The sequence below is a fragment of the Poecilia mexicana genome, unplaced genomic scaffold (assembly GCF_051168715.1).
Source record: "Poecilia mexicana isolate PSO_F unplaced genomic scaffold, ASM5116871v1 scaffold_3, whole genome shotgun sequence".
Classification (NCBI taxonomy): Eukaryota; Metazoa; Chordata; class Actinopteri; order Cyprinodontiformes; family Poeciliidae; genus Poecilia; species Poecilia mexicana.
Window position 1 is genome coordinate 18,930,421 of NW_028263372.1, and position 18,471 is coordinate 18,948,891.

The 18,471-nt window shown below is 37.6% G+C and overlaps 1 protein-coding gene across 2 annotated transcripts in view; it reads left to right on the top strand.

Annotated features, from left to right (window-relative positions):
- plekha7b (pleckstrin homology domain containing A7b) overlaps positions 1 to 18,471 on the top strand; it is a 77,358-nt gene that overhangs the window by 22,513 nt on the left and 36,374 nt on the right. For both annotated transcript variants that reach the window (XM_088004268.1, XM_088004269.1), the window contains exons 4-8: positions 6,179 to 6,262; positions 12,166 to 12,277; positions 13,375 to 13,479; positions 13,792 to 13,864; positions 14,318 to 14,418. In XM_088004268.1, the coding sequence (XP_087860394.1) occupies positions 6,179 to 6,262; positions 12,166 to 12,277; positions 13,375 to 13,479; positions 13,792 to 13,864; positions 14,318 to 14,418 (475 nt within the window). The remainder of the gene's footprint in view (positions 1 to 6,178; positions 6,263 to 12,165; positions 12,278 to 13,374; positions 13,480 to 13,791; positions 13,865 to 14,317; positions 14,419 to 18,471) is intronic.

Below are 18,471 nucleotides of genomic sequence, written 5' to 3' on the forward strand. Positions count from 1 at the left end.
GATTTTGATGCTGGCTTTTGGAAAAAAAAAATGCAGTGTTTATTGTTTCATAACTGGTTACTGCATTGTGTTTATGTGGTGTACAAACTGTACATTCAAACTGCCTTCTTGTTGAAATGTACTAAATAAACTTGGCTTGATTTTATTCAGAACTTTAGACAATCTGTTACTTTGTCTGCCATTATATTAAAGGGATTTTATAGCGCTGGAACAATGTCAAAGAAAACTGTGGTGGTTATCTTCCAACTTACTATGACTGTCATGTCCACTGGAACATTCGAAAAGAGTTCATTTCAGTTCTAAAGCTGCTTTTCTACTGGTTTCTCTACTACTTCTTTGTGAAATAATATAAATGATCAATGAGTTGATAAATATCAATGAGTTGATGAAATTGGTTATACATAACAACAAATTAAAATGTAAATAGTTTAAGTTGAGGTGGATATTGCTGCATTATTAGTTTTACAGCCTCTAAAACATCACATAGATTGCGCTTAAAACAGATGCTCCGTAAATTTGGTTTTCAAATCTAGAAGCGGTTGTCATGTGGATTCTTTACGCTAAAGACATTTCTTTCAACATCTGGAGTTCAACCTGTGATACAACTGTTGGACATTGACTTTGATTGAATTAGTTTTTTTTTTATGCAAGAGAACTGATTTATTTACATACGACTCATCTACCTGCCTAATTTCCTACTTAAACCTTGACAATTCATGCTAGTCAGTTTGGAGAGATGAGTAAATATGATTTGTGATTGCTGCTAAGCAATCAGTACTCATTGAGTTGGATGCAGCCTGAATCTGTCTTTGTGATTGACTTAAAACTGCAGAGTCTTTTCATTGATTTACTTCCCTTTCTGAATGGTGGGTTAAATGGTCGTGAAAACTTTTTTTTTAGATTAACCTTAAAATCAAATATTTTTAAAGAATTGTTTCAAATTGCTTGTTACAAATGAACTTTATTCTAATGAATGTGGGACGTTGCACCAAGTGATTTTGAACAATAATCCCTTAGTTCAAAAGATAGACGCAACAAGACTTTTTTTTCCGAGTGCGGTATGTTGCATATCAATATCAGCCATTTATTGCGAGTAGTTATTGGCTTCTGCTTCCTAGCATCCTCAGTGCTGATTTTAATCAGGTCTCTCTTACATTTAGTAGAATACAATAAACTGTTTCCTTAGTTATGGTGTGGAACAACATGGCCTAACAGGCGATTGTGACTGCAATGAAATGTGCAGAGTCAGAATTGTGTGAGTTGAATGTTGATAAGGGGGGAGTTCTTTCAATTTCTGCCAAACCCTTTGTCTGATAGGAGACTTAGCCACTGGCAAGTCTGTGCACCTGCTTGTTTGCTGCATTGGACTTGTTTACCCTTCATTTTTGCTGAATGATTACAAGCTTGCTTATTTTATTTTAAACCACACATGTGCGTAGCACGATGACTTGGCATCATCTGGAGTTGTAAAACTGTCACACTGCAGGTTTTGTCCTTGGGCAGTTTGAAGGTGAACACGAGTGAATGAGAGCAATGATCGAGAGTCACAGCGCAGCTCGTTGTGTTAACTGTTTGTAAAGACGGCCAAAATAGTTTTCCTCCAAAAGGCATGGAGTTACAGCTGAACTGGGCTGCTGCAGTGTTTGTTTATAACTAATCCTGCAGCCAAATACTTATCTCGTATATGGCTTCCTTTTTCTTGGTTTAGATTGTGCAATTATTATTATTTTTTGCCTCCTGGGGTCGAGCTGCTGCAGGTTCTGCTCCTGGAGAACCATGATATCTGTTTCCAATTATATAACATCCTTCTGCACACTCAAGGGCATTCATACTGCCTGGGGTGGGTATCTTATGCAGATGCATGAATGACTAACTGGGTTCAGCAATGATTTTGTTTTTTGTGTTTTTGTTTCTCTGCTTCTTTGGCTTGTAATCCACATGCATATGCAGCTTTATTTGATTCTTTAGATTTTTCTGAAACATCTCATCCATGCTCTAATAACTTTCTGATGTCAATGATTCTTTTATTGCTGTTGCATCAACTGGTGTGGAAATGAAGTCAGCAGCCCTACTTAATTAAATGGTGTGATGGTTATCTTATTGCCAAACACTTACTTTCCCTTTATTCACAGTTAGAAGCAAGTTTAAGTGCAATGATTCCCCATTGTGCCTCACAACTAGAGGATCCCCGCTTTAGACATTGGGGGAAGCTCTTCATTCACTTTACCTGATGGGCATGTGAGAGTTTTCTCATGAAAGTGTGTAAGCAGGTCTGCGCTATAGTCAGTTGTTTAGGTGTTTTTTTTTTTTTTTAAGAACCAATGTGATTTTCCACAGCTAGAGACCCAGCTTGAAGTCACATCATTACGTACTTGAAAACATCACAGGCTTTCAGGTACTTAATGACACAGCTGTCAAGGGATTAAGTAGTAAGTTGTCACTGTAAGATGGAATAAGTTAAAGGGTTAACTTGGAAAAGTTACTCTCTACAATAATAAAACAAAAAAAACAGAAAGCACAGATTTTTTTTTCTGATGTGTTGAGAGGTTAGGAAGGAGTATATATATATAAAAATCACATAAACATAGGAGAAATCAATAAAATGAATAAATGCAGTAAACCATTAGATTTTTAAATCCATCCTTACAGGGTAGAGAGGGAGCTAGCACAGGTCGCCACATACCTGCACAGAAGCAAATATTCATGCGGTCATACCTTAGGCAAATTTAGAGAAACTGAGGTTTGGACATGTGGTAGGAAGCTGGTGCACCTAAAGAGAACCCTGGAGTGAAACTGTTGCAATTAATTTGCACAATTGTAGTTGATGATTTAAGCTTATTTATAGCTCACCTTTGAAGGTTAACATTTGTCACCGACCTACTACATGTTGGTGTCCCCTGCTTTCCTGCATTCAATAGGACTAAGGCAAAAACGCTCTACGCATAACTCTCAGAGAAATCAGGCACCTTGAATTTACCCTTGAAGACGACTAACAAGTTCAGGACATAATGTAGATCAAAACGCAAAAACATATGTCAGCGCATTGGTTCTGACATTCAGGACTTTTGCCGAACAACAACATAGTCAGTGATTGAATATCCATAATTCTCATCTCAACCTGCTAAATTGAATACAGCAGCTGCTGCAGATCAGGTTGTCATGATAATGACATTTTATATGAATTGCCCGACGATAAATTCTGAGTGAGGATTTAGCTATTTACGTCCTTTCATCGTCACTCCACGGCTGTATTAACAGCCTTTCAATAACATGTACAGTATAAGGTGCCGTCCTATAAGAGTTCTTCAGAAGGAGGTGCATAGCTTGCATTCTTCTGAAAATGATTACGTTCAATTAATTCTGAGAAAGAGAGCGAGAGGTGAAAAGAGAGGGGGGGGGAGAAAATGATGGCAGGGAGATGGTTCTGTTCATCAGCTCTTGCGGACACCAGAAACGGGAGATTAAGAGCTCCCCCTTCAGCCCACACTCTGCTGGCTCCACTTCACCCTGCTCTTGGTGGAGAACAGCTGCTGTGAGACACTCGCGCTGCATCTTTCACCTGCCACATTAACTCCAGGGGGATTTTCGGGGCCCGCAGCTTCACAAGCAAGTCCAGCAGCTTATTTATGATGACTCGCAATCTCACAACAGGTGAGAACGTCCGAACTGTGTGTATTGTAGCAAGGAGTGTACTGTAAAGGAGAAGTGCAGTTGTAGCAGAGAAATCCAGACTTTTTCAGGGGTATTTTTAAATTTTTTTTTTTTCACAAAGCAAAAGTTTTTATGGGTAGATTAAAAGATAATGGATTGTGTGTTTGTGGAGGAAGTTGTATATCTTTGTGTACTTTTTTTTTTTTTTTTTCCCTGAGTGTGAAAAGGAAAGGGGCGTTCAGAGGCTTGCTTGGAGTTGTGCTGCCAGGAGTCAGTGCTCTAGTCTGACGAGGTTTAACCTGAGACTGTTGTTTTTCCTGGGGGAAAAAAAAAGAAAGAAATGGCATTCCAGAGCTGAACCATAGATTTTAACTTTAGTGGTTGGAACATCGAGAGGAGGATCACATGGTTCTGATTATAATTTAAGCTTCTGCATTTTTCTGTGGAAATATGTAGAACAAGATGCCAGTCTGTTCTCAGGTTACCTGCTTCTCACACAGAGGGAGCCCTACTTTATCTTTGAAGCAAGCGCTGTTTTTTTTTCTTTTTTCTTTTTTTTTTTTTTCTTCTGTTGTTTTAGAAGGTCAAATTGTGTTTTCACATGCTAGGTCGTTTCTCTTCATATCTTGGAATGAAGTAAGATGCCCTCTTGTAGATCAATACATGCCGAGGTGCCACTCATTCTTTGCATTTATCTGGGTCAGAACAAACTCAGCTGTCACACAGCAATGTACAAGTGGAGATGCTGGTTTGCTGAGACAAATTTCCCAGAAATTGGCAATTTGCGAAACAGAACAATTATTTTCAGTATAAAATGCATACTGAAAGATGCAGTTGAAAGTTATTTCAGTATAAAATGCATAACCTGCCCTTTAATATTATTGGTGGTAATAATTTACCACCAATAATTTGAAAAGAAACAGTTCCAAATCTTAAATCTTAAATTTATTGAAAGTAAAATGACTTTTCAAAGAGACTTAAGTGATCTGTTGATCATTTATTTTCTTTGAATTATGTATCAAGCGCTATATAGAAAGGTTTTTGAGGCAATCATGTTTTTTTTTTCCCCATCTATATAAAACAGTGTGTTACATCAGGAGTGTGTCTCGCCCTGTGTAGCAGAGTGCTTTCTCGCTTTAAAGAAAGCAATGGCGCTGTAAGTAAATAGGCCTACTGTGCTGCAGTGCATGGCGAATGCTGCAAATTCCATGACAAATAGTTCAGAAATAATGCGTCTAAAACAAAAGCCTAAAAAGAATCCAGATTCCTAATTACCGGGAGGGAGGAATGCTGGTGCGGTGCTTTGTGTGCACAGTGTGGCTCGGGTTGTTACAAGCTGTTACCGCCTTTGAATGAAGCCCGTGTGCAAATTGTGTTGTTGTTCTGTAAATGTGAACATGGATATATCATGAATGCATGTGTTGTCAATATGATGCCAGCGTTTCGTGTCTGGGCGGGTGTGAAGGGGCTGCAGCAAAAACCGTCTGAACTTTCGCTGAAATGTCAAGTTATAAGTCTCCCCACTCTGTTCAGTTGGATTTCCCCCCTCTTGCCGCATGGTGATGCAGAGGAACTGCTCTGTTTGTGTCCTGCTGTGCCTTTATTGGATTGAAACTGAGCAGCTGTTCTTTAGAGGATTCTATTTTTTCTAATGCAGCATGATATATCTCTGAGTTCTTTGAAAAAAAATATTGTAAGTGCCTTTCATGCAGCTTGTGAATTAATGCCACATTCTGGAAGCTAACTTCAGTCAGGTGGTGCACAGGAATAGAAGGATAATTGTGGAGAAAGATAACAGAGTCGGGGGAAATTAAATACATCAAGTGCAAAAGTCAGACATAGAAGCGTCATTTGTCTTCAACTCTCTAGATTATTTCATCTGCTACATGCTGTTAATTGCAATCGACACTTGTCCTGAAAATATGTTTCCAACATATTGCTTTAAATAATGTTTTGTAATTCTCTTATGTGCATTCACAGTAGTACTAGAAATGTGGCACTAAAGGATTGTGTATCTTGAATAGCTGCAGACTGTACCTTTAAGCACATTATTAAAGCCTGACCAGTCTGGAAAAAGTACACTATACAGGTTTTGGTTGCTGTCATGTTTTACTTTTTTTTGTTTTTTCATTTGACAACGAAGCTTTTTTTAGATTGGTAATATATTAGTTTTGGAATACTTTAATCTGCAGCATTGGTTCTGGTTCTTACACTGTCTTGCAACAATAAGATGGGTTTATGCTCTAGTTAAAGCAATGAATGGCCCCATCTTGTTGAAATCAATAAAGCCCAGTGAGCTGGATGAGGGAGATTGCTGAGCCCTTAACTTTCTCTAAAAGAATATTTGCTGCAGTGCCACTGTAGACTTTTCAATGTCCGAGGAGAGAATCTGGATTTGTCGCTTTAACCAGTCCAATAGCTAAAATAAAAAAAGCTATAGCTGATCATCCAGAGACATAATTTTATGTTTTATGAAGTACTCATCTGGTTTCCTCACTTGACGGCTTTTTTCTGGTTTTGCCTGCAGCCATAATCTGAGGAGCACGTCGTTTCGGCATCCTGTGACTGGACAGATTTCACCTGAAAACATAGAGTACACCTTACAAGACAGGTGAGATGTTCTTTATTCTGAAAACCTTAATGAACAAAGCGCATATTTATAAAACAAAAAAAGGAAATGGCCGGTTATCCCCCCACCCCCCTTTTTTTTTTTTTTACTCCCAGTTAAGCTCTTATAGGCCACTTACAATCTGACTGTCAGTAGCTGTTTCATAGTGAGAATAGGAGGAAGGATTGGCGTGCTAACTTCATTAGTCAAACTGAACTTATTCTCTACTGTAATGACCCTTATTACTGTAGTAATGTGACCCCAGTTTTGGATTTTGGCAGTTCATTAGCTTTGTTCTTCACACTATTACCTCATTAGTTGTGATCATAATGACACTGCAGTGAAACCGCAACTAATAAGTGTATTTGGATTTCTTTTTTTGTATCCACAGTAATGAATGTGAATGATCGCTGTGCCTACATATGACAATGATTGTCATTTTTGCTTTCGGTAAATGGCATCTGGACTGAACCGACATGGTTATTTTCTAGTCACATCAACAACACAAAGCGCTTTTACACCGAATCCCCATTTACTCGGCCACATTCATATATGTTCGCACATTTATACACCGGTACTCAGACGGCAAGGCAGCTTGCTGTCAATTTTCTTGCTTAAAGGGTAAATTGATATGTGGACAATCACAGCTATTTCTCCAAATTGACATTGTGTTAAATATACTGAAATAAGAATACTGGATTGTTTTCATTCCCCACCACACACACTCTTCTAGCATGGCAGATGGGTATACTGTTGTTTTTATGTACTTGGATAAAGCTCCTTCTGGAAACCCATCAGTGATATATGGCAGGCTTAGAGCTCAATATAAGACACCAGGTGTGTGATTTTTATTTTGGGTGGTTGGAGTCATCTGATGCATTGCATGCATTTAAACATTCCACTGTGGGCAAAGGAGAAATCAGTGAGACTTTTGGACATTCATGAAAAGTCAATGTAGGATTTCTCTGTGATCCTCTTATGTCTTAAATTATGCACCCTCATCCTTAGATTAGTCCTCTTAAGCTGCGTATTTGCATATAATCTGAGTGGGTTAAAAGGTCATGTTGTTTCACTTAGATATTGTCATCATAAAAAGAATAATACTTATTATAGCACTAGCTATCTCCCTATTACACACAACATAATTGGAAAGCCATAGAAAGGCAAAAGCAGTTTGTAGCAGTCAAATCTAACAGTTGAAAATAGGTATTGTTCTTAGAACAGCAGGTTTGTTGCCAAAGTCATTAAATAGTTCTCAACAATACAAAAGGACAAATAAGAAAGTCAAAGTAACTTGCTTATTCAGCAACAAGAGTGGGAAGAAAGATATGCTGCAGAAAATACTCCTGGAAATGTTCCTTACCTTTAAGATGCCTTAAAAATAATGTACTGCCTCATTTTCTGTTCTCTAAGGTAAATTATGAAAACAGATTTTATGTAGGACCACAGGTGGAGAAAGTGTATTTTAAAGTAGCATTTTATTGCGTTTTCTCTTTAGAAAGCTACTGTATATGGTACATCAACTTCTCTTTAAATCATAGCAAGACGACCATGATTAAATGGTCATCCTTCACTTCAAAGATTGAAGGTTTGATTCTCCACCAGAGAGTAGGAATAAAATTCAACCCATAAATAAAGTCCACAATTATAACAGCAGGCAATACATAACTAAATGAGACGCTGTGTAAAGCAAGAAATATTTGCTGCACATTTGAGATGCTGTCACGTCACCAGGGAGCAAAATCTCTCACAATCTGTCCAAGTACCACTGATGCTTCATAGTTTTGAAGGCAACTACATCTAACGAGAAACCTATCAGTTCATTATTTTTCATTCATGATCAGTGTTTGAGACAGTAATAAAATAATGTCATAAAATAATGTAATAAATAGAAGCAAGTTGAGAGAAATGTATTTGTTAGGCCCTTAGAAAGAAATCTGCCAGTGAAAGACTGATGAGTTAAAATAAAAAGCCTGCGTATACACTGTGAAAAAATGTAACGTGGTCGAACCAAGGGAAGACTAAAAAGGCTCAAGATACATCAGTTTTCGTGTTCATACCGGAATGTTTACAGTGTTGAAAACATGACTTTATGTTGTTGTACTCCTGACTTTATGTTTATGGTGCTTATTTAAACATGTGGAGGTGCATATAGAGCCATTCAGAGTGAAAGGTAAACTCATTGCTCTGCAAAATATGTTTAATTAAAGTATGTTTGTGTTATCTTCAAAATTGATATGAAATGTTGTTTGTAATCATAGCAAATTTGAGTGATTAACTCTGCATTTATTAAGTTAAGATGAAGTTTCCATGAGTTACTACGCTCACAGTAAAAAGGAAGCCAGAATTTTCCCTGGAGGTTTAAATCAGATTGAGGACGTCTTGAGGGGAGGAAGCAGCTGGTGGAGGCCACAAAAAGGTCAATGAACCTGTGTTTTACTAGCCAGAAGCCTTGGACTTCCTTATAGATAATTACACTGTGATCGGCTAATTATCTCCTTTTATGTCCACCCAATGATCAAAAGGATCTAAAACTGTCAAATACTCCGTCGTGTCACTTCAGTCATGCCCCGACAAGCCTGGAAAAACATGGACAGCTCCTCTCTCCCTTCTGCTCAACACTTCATGAAATATTGACTTGGTCTTCCACATGGCACAACAAATCTCCTGGGAAACTATTGCAATGACCGCTTCATATAAAACGGCTGCATCCTCTCGAGTTACAAGAGGGAACATCTTGTAAGAATATTGGCAGCAACCCAAATTGAGAAGGTATTCTGCTGTAGTGTTGCCTTTCCTCTTCAACTCTCTATTCTGCTTTTGATTCGGCTTTTGATGTCCATCCCTCTTTTGATAGATTAAATTAAGTCATTTATTTTTGGCATGTCAGACTGCAAATATAATAATAATAATAATAATAATAATAATAATAATAATCAATTTAATTTGTACCGCACTTTTTATTAGAAAAAATCTCAAAGTGCTATATGTTCAATGGAAACACAGCTAATGAGAAAATGCTCTTTAACACGATGCTGTTTGAACTGTCAAATCTTAAATAAATACATGAATTATTAACATCAATTATAAGTCTTGCAAAGAAACCAGAAATGGCTGTTCAGAGATTTACAAAAACTGGAGATATAAATCATCTGAGAAAATGATGATTTTCTCATCATTTACTGTTAACATCATTAGGGATGTTAACATTAAGCTCCTGTTATAACGGGAGTGGAGATGCTGGGCTGCCCTTAATGTTACATTTTGCAGCAGTAGATTTTATGTCAAGCAATGAGAATTATATTCTTCAGATTTGACAAAATTATACACTTGGAAATTTTTATAATTTTTCTTGATACATTCCCTAAAAAAAAAAACAAAGAATAATGCATAAACTTAAAAAGAAACAACTCTCAGTTGCAAATGACTTTGGTTTGCACTAAGTGGATTTATATATATTTTTTCACCTTTACTCAAAAAAAACAAAAAACAAAACTAAAACACATCTTTTTCACTCTTAAAAAGAGTGCAAGTTGTCTGAACATTCACTGATTAAATCTCAGTGATTGCTAAAATATCTGCTCCTGCCTCACTCTCTCATTATGTTCAGCAAATTAAAATCTATTGTTACAGTAACCAGTTTTCTGTTTAGAAGATCTGATGCAAGTCTTTGAAAATACGTGATGTAATATTGTGCAAAGATGCAATAATTATAACCAGTAATTCATAAGACGCTGTTGGTCGGTGGAAATTGCCTAATCTTCATCTCATTATAGCTCTGAATATAGTATTTATTTGCATATGTTTTCAAAGTTCTGGTAAATACTGTGCACTGCAGAAGTTTCCATTGCCTTACACAAGTTTTTTTTATATATATATATATATATATATATATATATATATATACTTTTTGTGCTCTTTAAACTTTTTTCTCTTTGAAATTAGAAAAGTGGATGTACTTTATTGTGATTTATGTTTCTCTTAGATAAGCACAAAGTAGCAAATAAGCATGAAGTGGAAGAAAATGAGGGCAACCAAGTTTGTGACCAACAGTCCACCTGTGTATTATTTCATCCAAGTATAAATGAATCTGTTCTGTGAAGACCTCAGACATGTGTCAAATACCAACAGCACCGTGAAGATTAAGAAATACACTAGACAGGTTAGGGATGAATAAAAGTAATATCTTAAGCTTTGACCATCCCACAAACTGCAAACCAAGATGTATCTTTCCATCTGAACAGGCAGGAAAGCCAAGGAGAGTATTAATCAGAAAAGCAGCCATTGTAATTCTGGTGGAGCTGCAGGGATCCACAGCTCTCATCGGCGAATCCGTCAGTGTTAGAGCCAGTTGATGAGCACTCCACAAATCTGAGCTGTGAGGAGGAGTTTCAAGAGGACAGCTATAATTTAAAATCAAGGTGGCAAGAAGGTACTCGGATTGATAGAGAAGAACACAGGAAATATGTGAAAGAAGAACACGTAGTTAGATGAGATTAAAATTGGAACCTTTTGACCAATATGCAAAACGCTACCGTATGTTTGGCAGAAGATTAACACTGCTACTTCACTCTTGACATACTACATTTAATGCCAAGCATGGTAGTGGCAGCATCAGGTTTTTTTGTTTGTTTGTTTGTGTTTTGATGAGGACAGAGAGCCTGACTAAGTTAATGGAAAGGGGGATGAAGCCAAATACATGGAAATTGTGGAAGAAAACCTGTTAGCGACTCCAAAGAAACAAGAATAGAGCGAAGATTCAACTTCCAGCATGACAAGGACCCCAAACATGGTTCTAGCAACAGCTTTTTTATTTATTATAATGACTCAATCAAACTCTAGATCTAATTCTAATTGTAGAATCTGAAAATACTTCTTTTCAGATTACCTTAATTCAATTTCACCATTTTCAAATTTGCAGAGGAACAATATTAAAACTCTAGTCTCCACATGTTGTAGAGAATTGGTAGTTATTTAGATTTCTCTGCTACCTATTTATGATAACAACAGCTGTTAAAAATATATGTATTTATTAGTGAGAGTTTTTATATAATGCAACTAAATAAAGCCTTTATGTAATGTCACAAACTGTCTTAAAATAAGTCATGTTCTGGTGAGAACTCTACTTCATTAAAACAAGATGTTGAAAGAACACTGCAGTCCCACTCGGCTATGTGAACTATGTTATCATTAATCCTGGGATTTTCATGAATGTGTTAATGTGAGGTTTTTATTTCACAGATGTTAAAGACCATTAACACTGAATAAAATAAAAGGCAAGGCTAAATAAGATCATGGCACAGCTTTTATGATCTGCACCAAAAGGTGGCCTGGAGTTGCTCCCAAGACAAAAAGAGCAGGCAGCTTTACCAAAGTCACACGAATACAATTAGAGACGTTCATCCTTTATGTTGTTTCTGTGTTTAATTAGCCAGTGCAGCCTGCAACTCTGGAGCTGCTAATGGTAAGAATGGCTGCGGTCCAAGGATTCTCCTCCTTTTAAAATCCGCTATATTTTCAGTCAGTAAAAACATAGATTCTGCTTGAGCCTTTAAAAAAATTAAGAGTTTTGGAGATCATATACGTTGTGAGTTAGATAATTTGCCCAAACAATTCTGTAACGTGGGTGTGTTTTCCTCTTGTTTGTTTTTGCATTGCATGTTTTCTGTGGGATATGTCCAAGTACCGCATAGCTGTTTCCACTCCAACTAAAACATCCTGCTAAAGAAGCCATTGGCTGTGACAGGAAACAAGTCACATCCTTTTATATGTGAAAGCTCAGCACATGCCTGGTGTCTCTTTTTCACCGCTCGTCACTACAGGAATTAAGAAAGCACATCATTATTCCGGGCTCCTCATCCTGTCTGTGCGACTCATTCTCATTCACACTGTGCTGTCAACTGCAGGTTAGAGTCCCGCATGTCCAAGCTAATGGCCAATCAGAGGTCACCCAGCATGGTCACAGAGTCCTCCAGGGCCGTGACCCCAGCTGCAGTGGATGTTGCCTCAGGATCAAAGGTGAGCTTCATTTTACAAGGAATTAAGCTGATGCACGTTCACGTTTTGGTGTCATTTTGTGGTTTGGTTTACTAAAGAGCTGCACGATTTTTAAGGCAGGTGACAAAAGTGATGATTTTTCATCTTCATCCCACGTTAGGAGAGAGCTACCCAAAATACTTTTCAGAGAGTCCATGTGAAGGATGTAGCAAAGTCATCATCGAGCAATCAGAAAAAAATTTAAAACTTTTTATGCGTGACTATAATATATGCCACAGTCAAGTCAAGATACATTTCTCTATCTTGTCTTTAAGCAAGTTGGTTGGTGCTATAATGCAAACGCCTCAGATGTGATCTTTCACCTGCAATGACTGCTTTTCTGTAAGCCCCATTCAGATGTAAATAATGAACCATAGGTGTTGTCAAGAGTTTGTCGTTTTCTTTTTTTGCTTGTTTGTTTTTGTTAATGAGTAAACCCAAATACTGGCAGATCAGGATTATCAAGAAATCACCTGTCTTCAGCAAGAAGTAGGCTAAAACACAAGATGCATCAAAAAACAAATTCAAGAACAGATAAGAAAGAAAGTGATGTGTTTCAGTTTTTAAAGCGTTTAACCAAAATTCGGAGCCTTTGGGAATCAAGTAAGCCACACCTCTAAGAGGTCATCAACAACTCAATCAGGAGGTCAGAAAATCTGCAGCCCTGTAAGCTTTACTTGGGTCAGTTTAGGTCAGTGTATATAATATTCAACAACAAGAAAAAGATTGGGAAAAATCCATGGAAGAGTTCCAAAGGAAAAACCTATGCTAAGCAGAACAAACATAATAGCCAAACACATCATTTCTAGTTGTATGCACCTGAAAAAAGTGCAGGAGGAGCAACTGAATAAATGAGATCGTCCTTTACAAAATTGTTATTTGTTGTTAACTCTGTTTATCTTGATGAAAGACTAGGAACAGAAGAAGCCTGTACGGAGTGAATGCTTTTTCACAGCACTGCATATGAACACAGTTTTGCTTTGTTTGTCAATGTAATCCCACATAGGTAAAATCAATTGACCTCCTTTACCCAAGCCGCCACACAATTAACTGTTCACGGCTCTCTTTGCTTCCCTTAGACCTCTAGAGGAAGCGGGAAGGTGCACAGCTTTGGCAAGAGGGATCACGCTATTAAAAGAAACCTCAACATCCCAGTGGTAGTTAGAGGCTGGCTCTACAAACAGGTGAGCACAAATTCTCCTCACATTTCACAAAAGTCATGAAAGGGATAAAAACGCAACAGCTACAGAAATGAGAAAAATCTAGAATCTGAAGCTTTTTGCATTAAATTCTGCAAGACAAAAAAAAAAAAAAAAAAAAAAGCAGTGGTGTGCAATTATTGCTTTAATGATATGCACATAGCCTTCCCCCACTCACTTTTACTAACAAGCACACTATTCCCAAGCTGCTTCTTAATTAAAATGTGACTTGAAATTCTCTCCTGGAAGGAATACCTCTAACCACACTGCTCTTTATTCTCCCCCCTTCACCTCCAGGACAGCTCTGGAATGCGGCTGTGGAAACGGAAGTGGTTTGTTTTGTCGGACTACTGCTTGTTTTACTACAAAGGTGAGTCTGTGAAAAGTGCACTTTGTCAGAGTTTAAAAGACAGCAGTGAAATAAAGCCCAGGGACCCTCAGCGATCTCCTCTCCTGTCATCTAGAATAATGCCCCTCTGTTATTACCTATGTGGCATCCTTGGCTTTCATCCACGCTCAACTTTTCCTGCCTTATCAACTTGAAGTTCTTTATTACAGGATTTAATCTCTGCTAGTGTTGCCGTGGACTCAGGCTCTTCTTCTCCATTAATCTTCCTGAATAATAGATAAACCGCAAGCCCCATTGTGGCACATGCTAGCACATGGCCTCGTAGAGACAGCTGTCCCCCATGACTTATGTCTCACTCATTTTCCTGCTGTTTGTGAAGCTGTAATTGCTCATAAACACCACACACAAGCTTTAGCCTGAAGACACTGTTTGAACAATACTCTATACTTATGTGCGTTTCTGTGTTTGGAACAGACAGCCGAGAGGAAACGGTGCTGGGAAGCATCCCTCTGCCCAGTTATGTCATTGCACCAGTGGAGCCAGAGGACCACATAAACCGCAAATATGCCTTCAAGGTAACACAGAAGCGGAATCGGCCCTGATCTGTTTAAAGCTGTCCTGAACGTGTGTAGCTTGGAAGGTCATTCAAATTGTAGTTTTAAGTTAAATTCACTCAAGTAAATTCAATATTCAGCTTTTATTTATCTGAAATAAGTGTATTAGATCTTTGATCTCTACTTATTTGTATTCTCCCATGTTTTGAATCCAGCTCGGTTGTTGTTTTTGGTGTCACAGTGGATTGCTTAGTAGTAGATCATCTAATCAAGTTAGAACTGCAGACTAATGCATAGTCTGCATTATTTTTGCCTAATATGAAGAGAAGGCGGGATAAACATTTTTAATGTGCTGCCCATATAAGCACGTGTCAAGGGCAGGCTGCAGGATTGTAGCCTTCAAATTGAAATGACGTCTGCAAATTATGAACTTTCTGCATGAAATTTGAAAGGAAGCATACATTTATTTATTGATTTATTTATTTAAAAACAAACATTACTCCTCCTTGCAATTTAATAATTTGCTTTATATATAATAACAATTTGAATAAATGTTAATCAAGAAAACCAAGCAATGATTTGCATGTGTATAGCAGTGTGCTTAATTTTTTATTTATTTTTCTGAATCACACCTTTTAAGATTGTTGGATGACGAGAAACAAAATTTTATGAGGTGATAAAACTAAATACATATTTTGACTAAATTCCAGTACTCATATGCAGAGAAAAATGGGCACCTTCAATCACCTGACTAACACCTTTCCTACTCTGAACAACAATGCTAAAGATCCAGCTAAAGGCACTTTAGCAAAGTAATTTGGAAGAGCTGAATACGCATAAGCATGTTTTTTTTTTTTTTTTTTTTTTTTTTTTTAAATGACTATCGTTATCACCACGGGCAATGTGGAGAATTAGATGGAAACATGAACTTAATCTATTTTGGAATAAAACTATAACGCAACAGAATGTGGAAGCAAAGTGTTGTACATACATTTGCAACACCTTGATTCCAATACATCTTTTAAGCATTCTGTTGTAGATTTGCTGATGTGCTTGGAATTGGTGTCGTTTTTAAATAACCAAATTAGAAACCGAGCCTTAGCATCTGGATATATTGCATTGCATTTAATTAGCAGTACATATTGACTAGATAGTTGGGACTTATCATCAGGTGGTCTGGTTGTTTGATGTGTATGTTCCTCTGAAAGTCTTGCCAGTTTCTTAGGTGCGTTGGTTACAGTCTTTCTTGGCAACATTTCATTTGACTTAAAGCTTCATATTTGTTACATTTGGGAAAATGTATTGCTGTTGTCGAAAGCGTTCCGCCTCTCAGCAACATCTATTTCTGTCAGATTTACACTTGATGTGTTTTTGGAAATCAAATAAGATAAAGTAAGGGTTAAAATGTGCACCATTTTCACTTGAGAATGGGTTCATGAGAAGGATTTGATTAGCAACAACACTTTTCAGTGATGTCGTATTCATGGTCAAGTGAGTGTGTAGTTACATTTTTTTCTAAACAAAATGGCATGTACTTACCTTAGCATGGGATTATATACTACATACATTTTTAAAAGATATTTAACAAGTCTTTTCCTTACCTACAAAGACTTCTTTTTTTTTTTGTAGCATTTTGGGAATCCTGCCCCTGTGTGCCAACATTAGGCAGTTTCTCTTTTACACAGAGGTTGCAGTGAAGAACACGGGTGCCTGAATGTTTGATCCACTGTTTCAGCTCCAGGCCTTTCTGTTGCAATCCTTTCAACCTCTTTGTACGTTTTTTTTTTTTTTTTCTGTGTGTAAATGTGTGAGTGTGCACACAGTGCAGATGCCTATGGGATGTGTCTCTTGAGCTTCACAGCATACAATGGAATTTGTATGATAATTGCAGCTTTTGAAATATTAATTTTACCTTCAGCCTGCTCCCCCATCTCCTCCCCCTTGCTAGTCGAGGAGTATGTATATATGTACTGTGTAAGGTTAGATTAGATAATGAGACAAGGTTCTGCTCTACCACCTTGTACTGAACAGCTCCTTCAACCTCCTTCAGCTTTTCTTTGAGACACCAATATATAAGGATAATTATCTGACGAGCTTGAAATATCCTTCACTGTTCAGGATGCATGACCGCAGCTTAGTGAAAGGGATGTTACTTAATGTTAAAGCTTTGAAAATGTATTGTGATTTACAAAGAAAAAAAACATAAGGCAGTAGGAAAAAAAAAAAAAAAATCAAACGCAACATGGTGCAATAGTCTTGAGTCTTCCCTCATTTCTTTATAGTTTGTTTCCAAGAAGTCAAACCTTCTTGTGATATTTTAAAACGCTCTTGATCAACAGTTCCTCAGGCTTTTCTGAAGGTTTTTCAAAGTTTTTCCCTTGGACTTTGGCTGCCTTTGTATTCAGCTTGAGTTTATTTTTGTTTGATGAGCCACTTAACTCTGACCTGTGAATTGTTCAGGAAGGAAAAGAAAAAAAAAAATACCTTGGCACTTTGTCAATAGCAACCTATCACAAATATATAATTTTGTTCCCACTTTTGAAGCTGAACTGTTACCCATTCTTGCTTTCTGTGACACCACAGCTGGATCCATTTTCTGTTCTCTCGATGTGAGTCAGCACTGATCAGCTGTAACTTCCTGTTGTTTTTCTGTTCTCTTATTTTTGCTCATCTCGCTGTGTTTCTCTCATTCCCTGTTGGTCAATTGCCTTCCATTGTGATCCGGTGTGTTTGCGTGGGCGGAGTGAGTACTGTTCTCAGCGGGCGGCCGTCCTGAGTCACACAGGCTTCCTGTCTTGCATGAATAGGTATTTGATTTCACTTTAGCCTCATTGGTAGAACATCATCCTCACCTCATTTCACTCCATATCCTGCCACTGGCCACTGAGTGCGCATTTTCAAATGTGCATTTAGGCCTTACCATAAGCAAGCATGACTGCAGCGAGTCATCTGTGAGACAATGCCAGAGTACATCCGACTCTAGTCAATTTCAATATAGTTTGCCTGCAGACAAACAGGTCTCTTGTTAAGTCTCTGTCTATTTAGACAGTGGCACATTTGTTTATTATTTTGGTGTTGCATCTGAGTAAATACAAAAGATCCCGACTATCATTCGGATAAGAATTTGGGCACAACGTTCATGGAATACAGTCATTTGAGTGAAGGTCGATGCTTGATTTATTTAAAATCCGAAATCCTGCTCTGTGACGTTGGAAACGTGGGATGTCCTGGTATGTTCAGTCATCCATGTTCCAGCGAAAAAGCCAGTGTGAACTGTTTGAAACTGGCCGGCCCAGCTCAAAGCTTATTTGATTTGCTGATCACATTCAGCACTAACAGTATCAATTTCGGAGGCTCTGGTATTTGTCTTGTCATGTCGCTTGTTCCTTATCGCTTTTCATCATTATGGTTGGGTGGTTGGCCCGGTTCCATCTGTGTCTGCCACTCTTCTCTGCAAATCCATTGCATTTTGTTGTATTTATGTTGCCATCAGCAATCGATCTTATGCTGTATATGCAATAAATTTGATTGTTTGAAAATCTTAGATCCACTTTTATCTTATCATGTGAGATATTAACATCATTCACACAGTGTTTTACTTAACTTCAACCATTTTTAATAGGGCTACTTATGTTCCACATTTATCGGCAACCATGATAGAAATATATAATTAAAATTTTTTTTAGCTCTAGTTTTATACTTACTTTGTCAACCTTTATCAGAGTACATTTATTTAGTGTGTGTGGGGTGGGGGGGGAGTTTTGGTAAGATAAAACTTAAGATGAGGCTCCCTGAACTTTTTTCTCCAGAATAGTTTTTTATTTACACAGATCTCTGCCCACTACAGCACTGAAGTACAGAATAGACTTATAAATGTGGAAATAAGGCTAATAAGCCTAAAATTACAGTGGTTACGGTTTAAAAGCAGACTGTCACTCTAAACTGCAAGAGTGAATTTTAAATTAACTGAGCCCACCCTTACTCCTCACTGTGGGAGAAAGGGCGTATACTTTTTTTCTATCAGTATTATATGAACAACTACCTGAAGTGATGATCTGTTTTCTATCTCTAAAA